Here is a 15,266-nt window from a genome sequence, read left to right as displayed (position 1 = left end):
AAAAATGTTACATTAATTTTTGACTTCCAGGAGTGTTCTGGCCAAATAATCCGAGTTTATGAAGATCGTCCCTGGGTGGGCTTGAACCACCAACCTTTCAGTTAACAGCCGAACGCGCTAACCGATTGCGCCACAGAGACACTTGCTATGTAGAAAAAAATGTTACATTAATTTTGGACTTCCAGGAGTGTTCTGGCCAAATAATCCGAGCTAATCAAGTTCGTCCCTGGGTGGGCTTGAACCACCAACCTTTCAGTTAACAGCCGAACGCGCTAACCGATTGCGCCACAGAGACACTTGCGATGTTTAAAAACATGTTACATTAATTTTTGACTTCCAGGAGTGTTCTGGCCAAATAATCAGAGCTAATCAAGATCGTCCCTGGGTGGGCTTGAACCACCATCCTTTCAGTTAACAGCCAAACGCGCTAACCGATTGCGGCACAGAGACACTTGCTAGGTGTAAAAAAATGTTACATTAATTTTTGACTTCCAGGAGTGTTCTGGCCAAATAATCAGAGCTAATCAAGATCGTCCCTGGGTGGGCTTGAACCACCAACCTTTCAGTAAACAGCCGAACGCGCTAACCGATTGCGCCACAGAGACACTTGCTAGGTGTAAAAAAATGTTACATTAATTTTTGACTTCCAGGAGTGTTCTGGCCAAATAATCCGAGCTAATCAAGATCGTCCCTGGGTGGGCGTGAACCACCAACCTTTCAGTTAACAGCCGAACGCGCTAACCGATTGCGCCACAGAGACACATGCTATGTATAAAAAAATGTTACATTAATTTTTGACTTCCAGGAGTGTTCTGGCCAAATAATCCGAGCTAATGAAGATCGTCCCTGGGTGGGCTTGAACCACCATCCTTTCAGTTAACAGCCAAACGCGCTAACCGATTGCGGCACAGAGACACTTGCTATGTTTAAAAAAATGTTACATTAATTTTTGACTTCCAGGAGTGTTCTGGCCAAATAATCCGAGCTAATGAAGATCGTCCCTGGGTGGGCTTGAACCACCATCCTTTCAGTTAACAGCCAAACGCGCTAACCGATTGCGGCACAGAGACACTTGCTAGGTGTAAAAAAATGTTACATTAATTTTTGACTTCCAGGAGTGTTCTGGCCAAATAATCAGAGCTAATCAAGATCGTCCCTGGGTGGGCTTGAACCACCAACCTTTCAGTTAACAGCCGAACTAGCTAACCGATTGCGCCAAAGAGACACTTGCTAGGTGTAAAAAAATGTTACATTAATTTTTGACTTCCAGGAGTGTTCTGGCCAAATAATCAGAGCTAGTCAAGATCGTCCCTGGGTGGGCTTGAACCACCAACCTTTCAGTAAACAGCCGAACGCGCTAACCGATTGCGCCACAGAGACACATGCTAGGTGTAAAAAAATGTACAATTAATTTTTGACTTCCAGGAGTGTTCTGGCCAAAGAATCAGAGCTAATCAAGATCGTCCCTGGGTGGGCTTGAACCACCAACCTTTCAGTAAACAGCCGAACGCGCTAACCGATTGCGCCACAGAGACACATGCTATGTATAAAAAAATGTTACATTAATTTTTGACTTCCAGGAGTGTTCTGGCCAAATAATCCGAGCTAATCAAGATCGTCCCTGGGTGGGCTTGAACCACCAACCTTTCAGTTAACAGCCAAACGTGCTAACCGATTGCGCCACAGAGACACTTGCTATGTTTAAAAAAATGTTACATTAATTTTTGACTTCCAGGAGTGTTCTGGCCAAATAATCCGAGCTAATCAAAATCGTCCCTGGGTGGGCGTGAACCACCAACCTTTCAGTTAACAGCCAAACGTGCTAACCGATTGCGCCACAGAGACACATGCTATGTATAAAAAAATGTTACATTAATTTTTGACTTCCAGGAGTGTTCTGGCCAAATAATCCGAGCTAATCTAGATCGTCCCTGGGTGGGCTTGAACCACCAACCTTTCAGTTAACAGCCGAATGCGCTAACCGATTGCGCCACAGAGACACTTGCTGTGTTTAAAAAAATGTTACATTAATTTTTGACTTCCAGGAGTGTTCTGGCCAAATAATCAGAGCTAATCAAGATCGTCCCTGGGTGGGCTTGAACCACCAACCTTTCAGTTAACAGCCAAACGTGCTAACCAATTGCGCCACAGAGACACTTGCTAGGTGTAAAAAAATGTACAATTAATTTTTGACTTCCAGGAGTGTTCTGGCCAAAGAATCAGAGCTAATCAAGATCGTCCCTGGGTGGGCTTGAATCACCAACCTTTCAGTTAACAGCCAAACGTGCTAACCAATTGCGCCACAGAGACACTTGCTAGGTGTAAAAAAATGTACAATTAATTTTTGACTTCCAGGAGTGTTCTGGCCAAAGAATCAGAGCTAATCAAGATCGTCCCTGGGTGGGCTTGAACCACCAACCTTTCAGTTAACAGCCGAACGCGCTAACCGATTGCGCCACAGAGACACATGCTATGTATAAAAAATGTTACATTAATTTTTGACTTCCAGGAGTGTTCTGGCCAAATAATCAGAGCTAATGAAGATCGTCCCTGGGTGGGCTTGAACCACCATCCTTTCAGTTAACAGCCAAACGCGCTAACCGATTGCGGCACAGAGACACTTGCTAGGTGTAAAAAAATGTTACATTAATTTTTGACTTCCAGGAGTGTTCTGGCCAAATAATCCGAGCTAATCAAGATCGTCCCTGGGTGGGCTTGAACCACCAACCTTTCAGTTAACAGCCAAACGCGCTCACCGATTGCGGCACAGAGACACTTGCTCGGTGTAAAAAAATGTTACATTAATTTTGGACTTCCAGGAGTGTTCTGGCCAAATAATCCGAGCTAATCAAGATCGTCCCGGGGTGGGCTTGAACCACCAACCTTTCAGTTAACAGCCGAACGCGCTAACCGATTGCGCCACAGAGACACATGCTATGTATAAAAAAATGTTACATTAATTTTTGACTTTCAGGAGTGTTCTGGCCAAATAATCAGAGCTAATCAAGATCGTCCCTGGGTGGGCTTGAACCACCATCCTTTCAGTTAACAGCCAAACGCGCTAACCGATTGCCGCACAGAGACACTTGCTAGGTGTAAAAAAATGTTACATTAATTTTTGACTTCCAGGAGTGTTCTGGCCAAATAATCAGAGCTAATCAAGATCGTCCCTGGGTGGGCTTGAACCACCAACCTTTCAGTTAACAGCCGAACTAGCTAACCGATTGCGCCAAAGAGACACTTGCTAGGTGTAAAAAAATGTTACATTAATTTTTGACTTCCAGGAGTGTTCTGGCCAAATAATCAGAGCTAGTCAAGATCGTCCCTGGGTGGGCTTGAACCACCAACCTTTCAGTTAACAGCCGAACGCGCTAACCGATTGCGCCACAGAGACACATGCTATTTATAAAAAAATGTTACATTAATTTTTGACTTCCAGGAGTGTTCTGGCCAAATAATCAGAGCTAATCAAGATCGTCCCTGGGTGGGCTTGAACCACCAACCTTTCAGTTAACAGCCAAACTTGCTAACCAATTGCGCCACAGAGACACTTGCTCGGTGTAAAAAAATGTACAATTAATTTTTGACTTCCAGGAGTGTTCTGGCCAAAGAATCAGAGCTAATCAAGATCGTCCCTGGGTGGGCTTGAACCACCAACCTTTCAGTTAACAGCCGAACGCGCTAACCGATTGCGCCACAGAGACACTTGCTAGGTGTAAAAAAATGTTACATTAATTTTTGACTTCCAGGAGTGTTCTGGCCAAATAATCCGAGCTAATCAAGATCGTCCCTGGGTGGGCTTGAACCACCAACCTTTCAGTTAACAGCCGAACGCGCTAACCGATTGCGCCACAGAGACACATGCTATGTATAAAAAAATGTTACATTAATTTTTGACTTCCAGGAGTGTTCTGGCCAAATAATCAGAGCTAATCAAGATCGTCCCTGGGTGGGCTTGAACCACCAACCTTTCAGTTAACAGCCAAACGCGCTCACCGATTGCGGCACAGAGACACTTGCTCGGTGTAAAAAAATGTTACATTAATTTTTGACTTCCAGGAGTGTTCTGGCCAAATAATCAGAGCCAATCAAGATCGTCCCTGGGTGGGCTTGAACCACCAACCTTTCAGTAAACAGCCGAACGCGCTAATCGATTGCGCCACAGAGACACATGCTATGTATAAAAAAATGTTACATTAATTTTTGACTTCCAGGAGTGTTCTGGCCAAATAATCCGAGCTAATCAAGATCGTCCCTGGGTGGGCTTGAACCACCAACCTTTCAGTTAACAGCCGAACGCGCTAACCGATTGCGCCACAGAGACACATGCTATGTATAAAAAAATGTTACATTAATTTTTAACTTCCAGGAGTGTTCTGGCCAAATAATCCGAGCTAATCAAGATCGTCCCTGGGTGGGCTTGAACCACCAACCTTTCAGTTAACAGCCGAATGCGCTAACCGATTGCGCCACAGAGACACTTGCTGTGCTTAAAAAAATGTTACATTAATTTTTGACTTCCAGGAGTGTTCTGGCCAAATAATCAGAGCTAATGAAGATCGTCCCTGGGTGGGCTTGAACCACCAACCTTTCAGTTAACAGCCAAACGTGCTAACCAATTGCGCCACAGAGACACTTGCTAGGTGTAAAAAAATGTACAATTAATTTTTGACTTCCAGGAGTGTTCTGGCCAAAGAATCAGAGCTAATCAAGATCGTCCCTGGGTGGGCTTGAACCACCAAACTTTCAGTTAACAGCCGAACTAGCTAACCGATTGCGCCACAGAGACACTTGCTAGGTGTAAAAAAATGTACAATTAATTTTTGACTTCCAGGAGTGTTCTGGCCAAAGAATCAGAGCTAATCAAGATCGTCCCTGGGTGGGCTTGAACCACCAACCTTTCAGTTAACAGCCGAACGCGCTAACCGATTGCGCCACAGAGATACATGCTATGTATAAAAAAATGTTACATTAATTTTTGACTTCCAGGAGTGTTCTGGCCAAAGAATCAGAGCTAATCTAGATCGTCCCTGGGTGGGCTTGAACCACCAACCTTTCAGTTAACAGCCGAACGCGCTAACCGATTGCGCCACAGAGACACATGCTATGTGTAAAAAAATGTTACATTAATTTTTGACTTCCAGGAGTGTTCTGGCCAAATAATCAGAGCTAATCAAGATCGTCCCTGGGTGGGCTTGAACCACCAACCTTTCAGTTAACAGCCGAACACGCTAACCGATTGCGCCACAGAGACACTTGCTATGTGTAAAAAAATGTTCAATTAATTTTCGACTTCCAGGAGCGTTCTGGCCAAAGAATCGGAGCTAATCCAGATCATCCCTGGGGGGACGTGAACCGTCAACACTTTACAGCCAAACGCACTAAGCGACTATGCCACAGAGACTCTTGCTAGGGTTTAAAAAATGCTAAATTAAGTTTTTAATTCCAGGACCGTCCTGGCCAAAGAATCCGACATGATGGAGATCGTCCCTGGGTGGGCTTGAACCACGAGCCTTTCAGTTAACGCACACATGCACATACACACGCACACACATACACAAACACACACGGACACACGTACACGCGCACACGCGTACACACGGACACGCGTACACACGCGTACACACGCACACATGTCTCACGTTCATATTAGTGTATTTTTCTTTTTTTTTGATTATGCCAAAGAAATGACACCTTGCTCCCATGTCCACATTTTTTGCCAAACACTCAATATTTTATACTGGCTGCCAGCATTGTTTTCAAACACAGCCTAAAAGGACAACCGACACCATATTTTTTGTTTCCTCACTGACACCAGAAAAACGTTTTATAGCATCTAAAATACCCAAAACACGTGGGCTGATATTTTTAGTCAAACGTAAAACACCAATAAAAATGACTTAAAGTCGCCCAAAACTGGCACTTCTTCTTCTTCCTCTTCTTTTCCTTTAGGCTTTTCCCTTCAGGGGTCATCACAGCGAATCAGTATCCTCCACCTAACCCGGTTTTGTGCATCCTTTTCTCTCACACCAGCTACATTTATGTCCTCTTAAACAACATCCATAAACCTCCTCTTCAGTCTTCCTCTCGTTCTCTTGCTTGGTCTCGGTCATCCTTCTCCCGATATAGTCACTCTCTCTCCTCTGGACATGTCCAAACCATCTCAGTCTGGCCTCTCTGACTTTCTCTCCAAAGCCTCTAATATGAGTTGTCCCTCTAATCTACTAATTCCTGATCCTATCCAACCTGGTCACTCCCAAAGAAAACCTCAACATTTTCAGCTCTGCTACCTCCAGCTCTGCTTCCTGTCTTTTCTTCGGTGGCACTGTCTCCAGTCCAAACATCATGGCTGGTCTGACCACGGTTTTATACACTTTTCCTTTCATCCAAGCTGAAACCCTTCTATCACACATCACACCTGACATTTTTCTCCAGACGTTCCAGCCTGCCTGGACACGCATCTTCACCTCTTTTTCACACTCTCCATTGCTCTAGAGAGTTGACCCCAAGTACTTAAAATCATCCACCTTATTTATGTCTTCTCCCTGTAGCATCACTCTTACACTTGGATCCCTCTCATCCTCTCATTCACACACATATATTCCGTCTTGCTGCGACTGATCTTCATTCCTCTCCTTTCCAGGGCATATCTCCACATCTCTAGTTTCTCTGCCACCTGTTCCCTGTTCTCGCAACAGATCACAATGTCATCTGCAAACATCATGGTCCAAGGAGATTCTTGTCTAACATCGTCTGTCAGCCTGTCCATCACCATAGCAAACAAGAACGGGCTCAGAGCTGACCCCTGGTGGAGTCACACCCCCACCTTGAATTCCTCCGTCACACCGACAGCACACCTCACAACTGTCTTACAGTCATGATACATGTCTTGCACTGCTCTGAAATACTTTTCTGTCTCTCCAGACTTCCTCATGCAATACCACAGCTCTTCTCTGGGCACCCTGTCATACGCTTTCTCCAGATCTACAAAGACACAATGCAATTCTTTCTGACCTTCTCTGTACTTCTCTATCAGAATTCTTAAAGCAAACACTGCATCTACCATACTCTTTTTTTTGGCATGAAGCCATACTGCTGCTCACAAATATTCACTTCAACTCTTAGTCTCCGCATCCTGCCCACCACCTTTTCCAGCTACTCCCCTCAGGCAGGCGCTACCCAATCTGATGCACACCAAATCCAGCTGACATTTAAACAGCTTCTTCCCCCAAGCCATCAACTCCCTAAACCAGGGGTGTCAAACTCATTTCACATTGTGGGCCACATATGGCCTCGATAGATGTCAAGCTGGCCGGACCATTCAAATTATACCATACGTGCTATAAATAACCGAAATATCATGTCTTTCATTAGTTTTGGTGCAAAGAAGCACAAGAACATTAGGAAAATGATGACATTTAATGAACATTCCTTTTACACATTTCGTTTCATGAACAAATGTGCAACACGGTGCCTACACATTGAACCCGTCAAGTGCTGGGTGGCGTCTGCGCAGCCATTCATTATGTATGTGCAACGTCAGCGACAGAGCGCAAGTCCGCGCTGAGACAAAGAGCGTCGCGCAAAGGTGGCATTTGACCCTTGACGCCCGTTTTAAATCATTTGGAATATGAGCGTCAAAACGCTTTGACGACATGTACGCGCAGCCAATAGGAGAGCAGCCGGTGATGGGGGCAGGAGTTCTCGATGCGGAGCAGGAAGCTAAGCTTAGCTGCTGCTGAGCGATAGAAGAACTGCGGTCAAGCCAGCCTCCACTCGCTAAATCGAAGTCGCGTGAGCCGCCACTTCGGTTGACCACACTATGCATTACGGTCGTCTGCGGCGAGCGAGTGTGGGCCACCTTCAAAATAAAAGCGTCACAACGGAATCCTGCTTGGCAATGGTTTGGATGTAGATAGCCAAAGATATGTAAAACAAGCGGTTTCTTGGCTGTCAGGTAAGGGTCATTTTCACCTAAGAAGAATAAGAACTCTCAGAACAGTACCAAGACGTGTTCTGTGGAGATAGAAAAAGTAGTTGTAACAACAACAACAACGACAATAATCTTTATAAGCGCATTTAAAAAATATTGAATGATGGTGATTGACCACCTGAATAAAAATCAGTTAGAGCGAGTCTCTTACTGTGCCTTTAAGGGCCCGAATAGGAGGCCACATTCATGGCCCTGTCTTCACATTGCAACACACTGGGTGTGGTGTTCACCTAAACTGCACTACATGTCGCAAGAACTTCCTCGTTGAAACACATTGAGCTGAACCATGAATGCCGCCGAATGGAAGAAGAGATGTGAGGATGAGTGGGGTCTGAAGGGCGTGCCAGCAAAAGAACACCTGGACTGGAAGTCTGCATACGAAGCCAAACCATTTGGGAGAAATCTGCTGAAGAATTCTTCTCCTCACGGTACCATCACAACATGATTTGCACACAACTGCACTCGCTTCTTTCCTTCACTGACTTTCCAACACTGAGTGAGAGAGAGGAGCTCTCTTGACTCCACTGCTCTGCAACTTTACTAATACATTCCACTTCATAATATACATACTGTACATACGCTTAGTAGCGGCACTGTGACTTTTAATACACACCCCTTAAATATCTTGCAAAACATAGGTCTGTCATAGTTGTCGAGTTGACTGAAAAAAAGTTTTGCAATTACGCGTATTTACAAAATCCACATAATATTCTAAGAATGTGAAATTTATGTCCATGGATTTTTTTTTTGTATGGTCGACATCATTACAACAACATTTCGCCAGTGTAAAACAATGTAATAACCGATTAAACAGCACACACACACTCAAACAATTGGGATGTGGAACTGATCATTGATTAATCCATCTTTTCGAAAATATTATTCCTGTATTCCTTTGTGCTGAAAAGAAAGGCTAATAAGTTATTGCAAAAAAGCAGCATTGTTCTGCAAAGCTGACATGGAAGCAGGATTTCAGAACACCTGCACCAATCATGAGAATAAATATGATATTGCATGGATGGGTTTTGACTTTTTGTCACATGATGATATTTCTATTTACTCCTCACTATTCTTAAGTAATATGCAACATTGGACATTTTTTTTGGTGGAAGTCCACCACGGTGTAAATGTTAGATCAGACTACGGCCCGCGGGCCACATACTGCCTGTTAGGCTTTTTAATCCGGCCCGCCGAACTTGTCCAAATTATAGTAAAAACAGTGTCTGAAACTCATGACAAAAAGTTAGCGGACAACAGGGCAGATAACTCTGAAAAGGTGCCTGCCCCATTTTTCACAACTTGACACACAATAAGACGACTGATCATATATAAAAAAACATTGTCACAAAGTATGAAGTTTTTTTTAATTACGGATGTACCTACAATAAATGCTACCTTGCTTAATTTACGGTAAATGTCCATGGCCGTAGATTTTGTTGCAGTAGTCATTTGTCATCATGGTGCACAATGCCATGTTTGCATTGCTTGCTAAACTCTCAAGTACACTTTAGATTAATGTGCATTTCCACAAAGGCACACCCAGCACAGTCGTATGACAGACATGGCTATCTAATATTTGCTTTGGACAAATTAAGAGGTGTGGCGTGTCCCTTTGTCCTCAATGCATAGGGTTGAGTAAAGATATCGCTCCACCTGAAAATGAGCTACCCGAAGTTCCCATGCGTGGCCCTCCCATTTTTCAACCTGAAGGTAGGAAACGGGACCAATTGCTGCATTTGACAAAGATGTGAGAGGCATGATGTAAAAGTCTGAAGTTTAATTCACAGGTGACTTCAGTGGCTGGACCACCAACGTAGAAGTTCTCCCTTATGATACCAGTGGCATTCCGGAAGGGGTTGTTATCTGTGCTTTGCCCCAGTTCAGGTACTGTAGTCTCATTGTGCAGTAGTTGGTAAAGGATATATAGACTTGGAGCATTTGTATTAATATTCAGAATAATTTCAGGCAAATCATTTTACTTTTTACTTGGTGAAACATTAGAAATCAGGTCAGAGTCATAGTCAAGTGAAAGTGTCGAGTGAAATATTCTGTCTTTCTTTGCCAGTTGGTTTACCCTGGAGCAGACTGTGGATCTGAAGGCAGAGGGTTTTTGGGACGAGCTGCTAGATGATTTGCAACCAGAAATAGTGATTCAAGATTGGTGGGTAAACAATCAGTTTGAGCGCTCACAATGGAACGAAGGGTAATATGCAACATGCCTTATGAGCGCGGTTACTAGGAACATGCAAATGACTGCATGCCATAAAAGTCTCTCCAAATCTCGTTTGCACATGCAATTGACATTTACATTTTGTTGGAATGAATGACAACAAAAAATAATATTCCTTTCTTGGAAAGTGGTGACTTGCAGGGTCGGGTTCATTTGTTCCATGACCACACTTGCATTTAAAATCATCTTTTCTTGTTAAAATGAAAGGCAAAATAATCTGTAAGAGCCGTGTCAAAAAAACACCACAAATGTTTTGTTTTTTTAGAAGAAAAAATACAATCATATTAGACTGTGCAGTAACATAATACCATTTTCTCCCCATGCAACCTGCAAAAAAAATATGAGCACAAATCACAACTTAACTTGGGCTACCATATTATCCTCATTACGCTGCGGCATCTATTGACAGTAGGAAAACCATCTTCATGGCGAATTACTTCCACCAGTTGATATTGCTTTTTATTGCAAGAAAAGTAATGTCAATTTATGATGGCTGGATGTCAAATTTGCGTCTAGTAGTGAGGTGTCAAGCACGCTGAAAAGGTTTGTCTGTATCTCAAGACGAAAAAATATCTAGTGGTGGTTCTTTTCTTTAAAAACTCAAAAGTCACCCATATCTCAAGACCACACATTTCTAGTCACCGGTTTAATTTTGTTGACAAAATAAATCTATGTATTGTACACTATTGTACTACTGAATAGGATGAAATTGATTTGTGCCTAAAATCAAAGTCAATTACCTTGGCATAAACGGCCCTGTACAAAATACACTATTAGTTTCTTATTTTTTTTTTTACCTCTTCTGAAACCACTAAACTAAAATGCCTGACCTCCGTCAAAGCAAAGCGAATTCCAAAGTGTAAAAATTGAGTCTTGTTTTTGCATGGGCTTTTTCATGTGTGACCAGTGAAACTAAAGTCATCTTTTCAGAAACTCTAATTAGTCACATTGATCTAAAAAAAGGGATAAAACTACAGTTTGTTGCAGTAGTACTTTTAAAGTCTCTGAATATGTTCCTTGAATTAAGTGCTAACTCGTAGCATGATTGTTGTCCAACTGACTCTTTTTTATGCTGTTGTTTGTTGTCCAACGGACTCTTTTTTTTATGCTGTGTGTTCTCTTTTAATTTAATTTCCCACACGAACTGAACATTTACATGACTTCTTCAAACCTCCAAATTCTTAATTCCAAATGCTATTTAACCAGGTATGAGGAGAGTCAACTGCATCAGTCAATCTACCAGCTCCATGTAAAGTTATTAGGTGCTGATAAAAGCACGATCATCTCAGAGCATTCCGTCAACCCCATTGAGGACATTAGCACCTATTCCCACACATGGAAGGAGGCTAGTACCCTTTTGCCAATTCGGCCTGCTGTTCTTTTTTCACTTCCTCATTTCAGTTTTCATAGTGTGTCTCTGTTGACCTCTAGGTGTCACACGTGTTCTCTGGCTATGGACCGGGAGTGAGGTACATTGAGTTCTTGCACCGACTGAAGAACCAATACTTGAATTTTTTCTTCCCCACGATGTTTACTGGCAGCTCAGTCATTGTCAAACCAATCAAAACCAGCTCATAGACACACATTTTCTTCAAAGGCTGCTCGAATCTACTCACGACCTCAGATTGTGGAATGTGAATTCATCATTTTCAATGCTGATGAATGGATATGGTTCTTTGGGAACAGTCACTGGCTACCTTGGTAGGCTTCTCAGAATTGAAATAAAAGTTGAAACAAAACTAATTTAATTTGTGGAGTCTTGTGCCAACACTGAAACAAGTTGCTTTCATTCACGTACCGTTAATTATTTTTAGTCCTCACATATTAAAACGTGCATTGTGTTGTATGCAAGGCATAGACCCATTCAGATTTAATGACATTTGTGGTTGAACATTTTTCAAATACGATGATCTAGTAGTGTTTTTTTACGAACTAAAATTGGATTTTGTATAATACCCAAGACTATAAATTCTCTACACATACAGAACACAATTCCTAATGTAGCCACAAGGGGGCACAAGCCAGTGTCTTATTGTGCCGGTCCCTAAATACAGAGGGTCGTGTCAGGAAGGGCATCCGACATAAAACATTTTGCCAAAACAAATGTGCGAATCAAACCTCTGAATCCCATACCATCATCAGGCCACCGTTGGTACTGTTGACCTTCAGGGTGCCAGTGGAAAATTGACTACTGTTGTCACGGTTTGCAAGGTGGTGATGGCGGATGTGGATCACAAAAAGCAGGCAGGAGGGAGCAGGAGGTTGTTTGACAAATTGTATTAAAATAAAGGTCAGCAGGATCAAAATGTAAAACATCAAAATGACCTGAACAGAAAAAAGTATCAAATGAAAACCAAGTGTAAAAGTCCGCCAAGGTTAAACAAACACATGCACAGCATACAAAGCATGCAATTGCAGACAAAGCATGCAACAAACAATGAACCGACACCGGATGGTCGTGCCGGGAGTCCTTTTAAGTGTCGCTGATTAAAATGACCAGCACCTGCGAGGCTGCAGGCAGGGCTGACGTCGCTACCCGTTGGTCGCCAATACGAACGTGGCAGTCCGCCACTGATCGGGACGACCAGCACCTGTGCAGGTGCAGGCGGGGCCGACAGCGCCACCCGTCAGTCGCCAACCAGATCATGACAGTACCCCCCCTTCAAGGGGCTGCTTCCAGAAGTCCCAACAACCGCTGCCTCTCCAGCATACGACGGGCGGCGGCCTGATGGGAACGAGACTCGGCCTGGGGTGGACGAAGACACGGCACGGATTGTCGTGGGCGTGAGTGCGATCCTTCTCGCACGTTCACGCGACGGTGCATGGCTCTACGTGGACGTCGAACTGCCAGGCGCAGAATGGCACCCCGTACGGCCGTATGGGACCAGGTCTCGGCCGGACGCCGACGTGGGTGTGAACTGCCCGGCACAGGGGGAACGAGACGAGTCCAGAGCTGCTCCGGGATCCAGCGGTGAGTGGGGTCTCGGACTGACGTTGACGCGGACGTTGCACGGCTCGTCGTGGATGAGACTCAATTCGTCATGCACGACGACAGCGTGGCTGGACGTGGGCGTGCACTGCCAGTCACCCGTGGACATTACGGCTCGTCGAGTGACGCAATTCAAACTCGAGGAGGCGTGGGCTAACGTGGACGTAGCATTGCCAGGCACAGGGTGGAAATGAGACGGGTCCGTTGTACCTGCGGGATCCGATGGTTGGTCGGTTCATTCTGTCACGGTTTGCAAGGTGGTGATGGCGGGTGCGGATCCTAAAAAGCAGGCAGGAGGGAGCATGAGTTTGTTTGACAAATTGTATTAAAATAAAGGTCAGCAGGAACAAAATGTAAAACATCAAAATGATCTGAACAGAAAAAAGTATCAAAAGAAAACCAAGTGTAAAAGTCCGCCAAGGTTAAACAAACACATGCACAGCATACAATGCATGCAATTGCAGACAAAGCATGCAACAAACAATGAACCGACACCGGATGGTCGTGCCGGGAGTCCGTTTAAGTGTCGCTGATTAAAATGACCAGCACCTGCAAGGCTGCAGGCAGGGCTGACGTCGCTACCCGTTGGTCGCCAATCCGAACGTGGCAGTCCGCCACTGATCAGGACGACCAGCACCTGTGCAGGTGCAGGCGGGGACGACAGCGCCACCCGTTGGTCGCCAACCAGATCATGACAACTGTTGGTCGAAGAAGGAGAGGAGGGAGGTGAAGAAAAGAGAGAAATGGAACGCCAAGAGTATAGAATTAAGAGTAGGAACTTTGAATGTAGGAACAATGACAGGTAAAGGTCGAGAGATGGTTGACATGATGGAGAGAAGGAAGGTAGACATACTGTCTGTCCAGGAGACCAGGTGGAAAGGGAGCAAGGCTAGAAGCTAAAGGTCAGGGTCTAAATTGTTCTATCATGGTGAAGACAGAAAGAGAAATTGAGTTGGGATTATCTTAAAAGAGGAGTTTGTTAGGAATGTCTTAGAAGTAAAAACAGTATGAGATGGAATGATGAGTCTGAAGCTAGAAATTGAAGGCGTGATGTTCAATGTTGTTTGTGGGTATGCCCCACTAGTAGGATGTGAGCTGACGGAGAAGGAGAAATTCCGGTAGGACTTTGATGAAGTCATCAGAATCAGAATCAGAATACCTTTATTCGTCCCGCAATGGGGAAATTTGCAGTCCACAGCAGCAATTGAAGAGGGATGGGGTTGGGGTGGGAGTGAAAGGATAGAAAACAAGATATTCTAAGCATAACAAAATAAAAATGTCAACTGTATACTGTGCAAATGTAGATGTGCAAAAACCGTTCTATAAACAAGACTGTACATAGTGCAGAATCAAGAGATACATACATACAGAACATCCCGAGAAGTGAGAGTGTTGTAATTGGTGGAGACTTCAATGGACATAGTGGCTCAGGAAACAAAGATGATGAGGAGGTGATGGGCAGGTTTGGACTCCAGATGAGGAACGCTGACGGACAGATGGTGGTTGACTTTGCTAAGAGAATGGAAATGGCTATTGTGAATACTTTCTTTCAGAAGAGACAGGAACACAGGGTGACATATAAGAGTGGAGGCAGAAGTACACGGTAGACTGCATTTTGTGTCAACGGCGCCATCTAAAGGAAATCAGTGACTGCAAAGTAGTGGTTGGTGAGAGTGTAGCCAGACAGCATAGGTTGGTGGTGTGTAGGATGATGCTGACAGTGAGGAAGATGAAGAAACCAAAGGCTGAAGTGAGGACAAAATGGTGGAAGTTGAAAAAGGAAGAGTGTTGCATGACATTTAGGAAGGAGGTAAGACAAGCACTGGGTGGGCAAGAGGTCCTTCCAGTTGACTGGCAAACTACAACGAACATAATCAGAGACACAGGTCGGAAAGTACTTGGTGTATCGAGTGGAAGAAAGGTAGATAAGGAGACTTGGTGGTTGAATGGGGAGGTGCGGGAGTGTATACACAGAAAGAGGTTAGGAAAGAAGAAGTGGGACACTGAAAGGACGGACAAGCAGTACAAGGAGATGCAGCGCACGGTTAAAGTAA

The 15,266-nt window shown here is 44.1% G+C and overlaps 1 protein-coding gene and 14 non-coding genes across 16 annotated transcripts; 1 reads left to right on the top strand and 14 right to left on the bottom strand.

Annotated features, from left to right (window-relative positions):
* Positions 1 to 66: 66 nt before the first annotated feature.
* On the bottom strand, positions 67 to 140 carry trnan-guu (transfer RNA asparagine (anticodon GUU)). Its single transcript has one exon. It is a non-coding gene; the product is annotated as a tRNA-Asn (tRNA).
* An 81-nt stretch (positions 141 to 221) lies between these two features.
* trnan-guu (transfer RNA asparagine (anticodon GUU)) lies at positions 222 to 295 on the bottom strand. Its single transcript has one exon. It is a non-coding gene; the product is annotated as a tRNA-Asn (tRNA).
* A 236-nt stretch (positions 296 to 531) lies between these two features.
* On the bottom strand, positions 532 to 605 carry trnan-guu (transfer RNA asparagine (anticodon GUU)). Its single transcript has one exon. It is a non-coding gene; the product is annotated as a tRNA-Asn (tRNA).
* Positions 606 to 1,306: 701 nt separating this feature from the next.
* On the bottom strand, positions 1,307 to 1,380 carry trnan-guu (transfer RNA asparagine (anticodon GUU)). Its single transcript has one exon. It is a non-coding gene; the product is annotated as a tRNA-Asn (tRNA).
* Positions 1,381 to 1,926: 546 nt separating this feature from the next.
* trnan-guu (transfer RNA asparagine (anticodon GUU)) lies at positions 1,927 to 2,000 on the bottom strand. Its single transcript has one exon. It is a non-coding gene; the product is annotated as a tRNA-Asn (tRNA).
* Positions 2,001 to 2,391: 391 nt separating this feature from the next.
* Positions 2,392 to 2,465, bottom strand: trnan-guu (transfer RNA asparagine (anticodon GUU)). Its single transcript has one exon. It is a non-coding gene; the product is annotated as a tRNA-Asn (tRNA).
* Positions 2,466 to 3,320: 855 nt separating this feature from the next.
* Positions 3,321 to 3,394, bottom strand: trnan-guu (transfer RNA asparagine (anticodon GUU)). The gene has a single exon. It is a non-coding gene; the product is annotated as a tRNA-Asn (tRNA).
* A 236-nt stretch (positions 3,395 to 3,630) lies between these two features.
* On the bottom strand, positions 3,631 to 3,704 carry trnan-guu (transfer RNA asparagine (anticodon GUU)). The gene has a single exon. It is a non-coding gene; the product is annotated as a tRNA-Asn (tRNA).
* An 81-nt stretch (positions 3,705 to 3,785) lies between these two features.
* trnan-guu (transfer RNA asparagine (anticodon GUU)) lies at positions 3,786 to 3,859 on the bottom strand. The gene has a single exon. It is a non-coding gene; the product is annotated as a tRNA-Asn (tRNA).
* Positions 3,860 to 4,250: 391 nt separating this feature from the next.
* trnan-guu (transfer RNA asparagine (anticodon GUU)) lies at positions 4,251 to 4,324 on the bottom strand. Its single transcript has one exon. It is a non-coding gene; the product is annotated as a tRNA-Asn (tRNA).
* Positions 4,325 to 4,405: 81 nt separating this feature from the next.
* trnan-guu (transfer RNA asparagine (anticodon GUU)) lies at positions 4,406 to 4,479 on the bottom strand. The gene has a single exon. It is a non-coding gene; the product is annotated as a tRNA-Asn (tRNA).
* Positions 4,480 to 4,870: 391 nt separating this feature from the next.
* Positions 4,871 to 4,944, bottom strand: trnan-guu (transfer RNA asparagine (anticodon GUU)). Its single transcript has one exon. It is a non-coding gene; the product is annotated as a tRNA-Asn (tRNA).
* An 81-nt stretch (positions 4,945 to 5,025) lies between these two features.
* trnan-guu (transfer RNA asparagine (anticodon GUU)) lies at positions 5,026 to 5,099 on the bottom strand. The gene has a single exon. It is a non-coding gene; the product is annotated as a tRNA-Asn (tRNA).
* Positions 5,100 to 5,180: 81 nt separating this feature from the next.
* Positions 5,181 to 5,254, bottom strand: trnan-guu (transfer RNA asparagine (anticodon GUU)). The gene has a single exon. It is a non-coding gene; the product is annotated as a tRNA-Asn (tRNA).
* Positions 5,255 to 7,732: 2,478 nt separating this feature from the next.
* On the top strand, positions 7,733 to 11,966 carry nccrp1 (P1, F-box associated domain containing). Of its 2 annotated transcripts, none has more exons than XM_089017513.1 (7): positions 7,733 to 7,957; positions 8,248 to 8,421; positions 9,623 to 9,703; positions 9,781 to 9,877; positions 10,059 to 10,154; positions 11,430 to 11,568; positions 11,655 to 11,966. In XM_089017513.1, the coding sequence occupies exons 2-7, from the start codon at positions 8,280 to 8,282 to the stop codon at positions 11,799 to 11,801; spliced, it is 702 nt and encodes a 233-aa protein (XP_088873639.1). In that variant the 5' UTR covers positions 7,733 to 7,957; positions 8,248 to 8,279; the 3' UTR covers positions 11,802 to 11,966. The 2 variants fall into 2 exon arrangements, with proteins under 2 accessions (XP_088873639.1, XP_088873638.1); XM_089017512.1 differs by having other exon boundaries at positions 8,157 to 8,421.
* Positions 11,967 to 15,266: the final 3,300 nt, after the last annotated feature.

Source organism: Hippocampus bargibanti, linkage group LG16 (assembly GCF_051943395.1).
Source record: "Hippocampus bargibanti isolate YZ-2025 linkage group LG16, ASM5194339v1, whole genome shotgun sequence".
Taxonomy (NCBI): Eukaryota; Metazoa; Chordata; class Actinopteri; order Syngnathiformes; family Syngnathidae; genus Hippocampus; species Hippocampus bargibanti.
The sequence above is the reverse complement of the archived record's forward strand: the minus strand, read 5'-3'. Positions and strand labels throughout refer to the sequence as shown.

Coding starts and splice junctions, on each gene's coding strand:
- nccrp1 (XM_089017513.1), top strand. CDS start 8,280: ATGAATGCCGCCGAATGGAAGAAGAGATGTGAGGATGAGTGGGGTCTG. Junction 10,155..11,429: donor GAAATAGTGATTCAAGATTG/GTGGGTAAACAA, acceptor CTATTTAACCAG/GTATGAGGAGAGTCAACTGC. Junction 11,569..11,654: donor ATTCCCACACATGGAAGGAG/GCTAGTACCCTT, acceptor GTTGACCTCTAG/GTGTCACACGTGTTCTCTGG.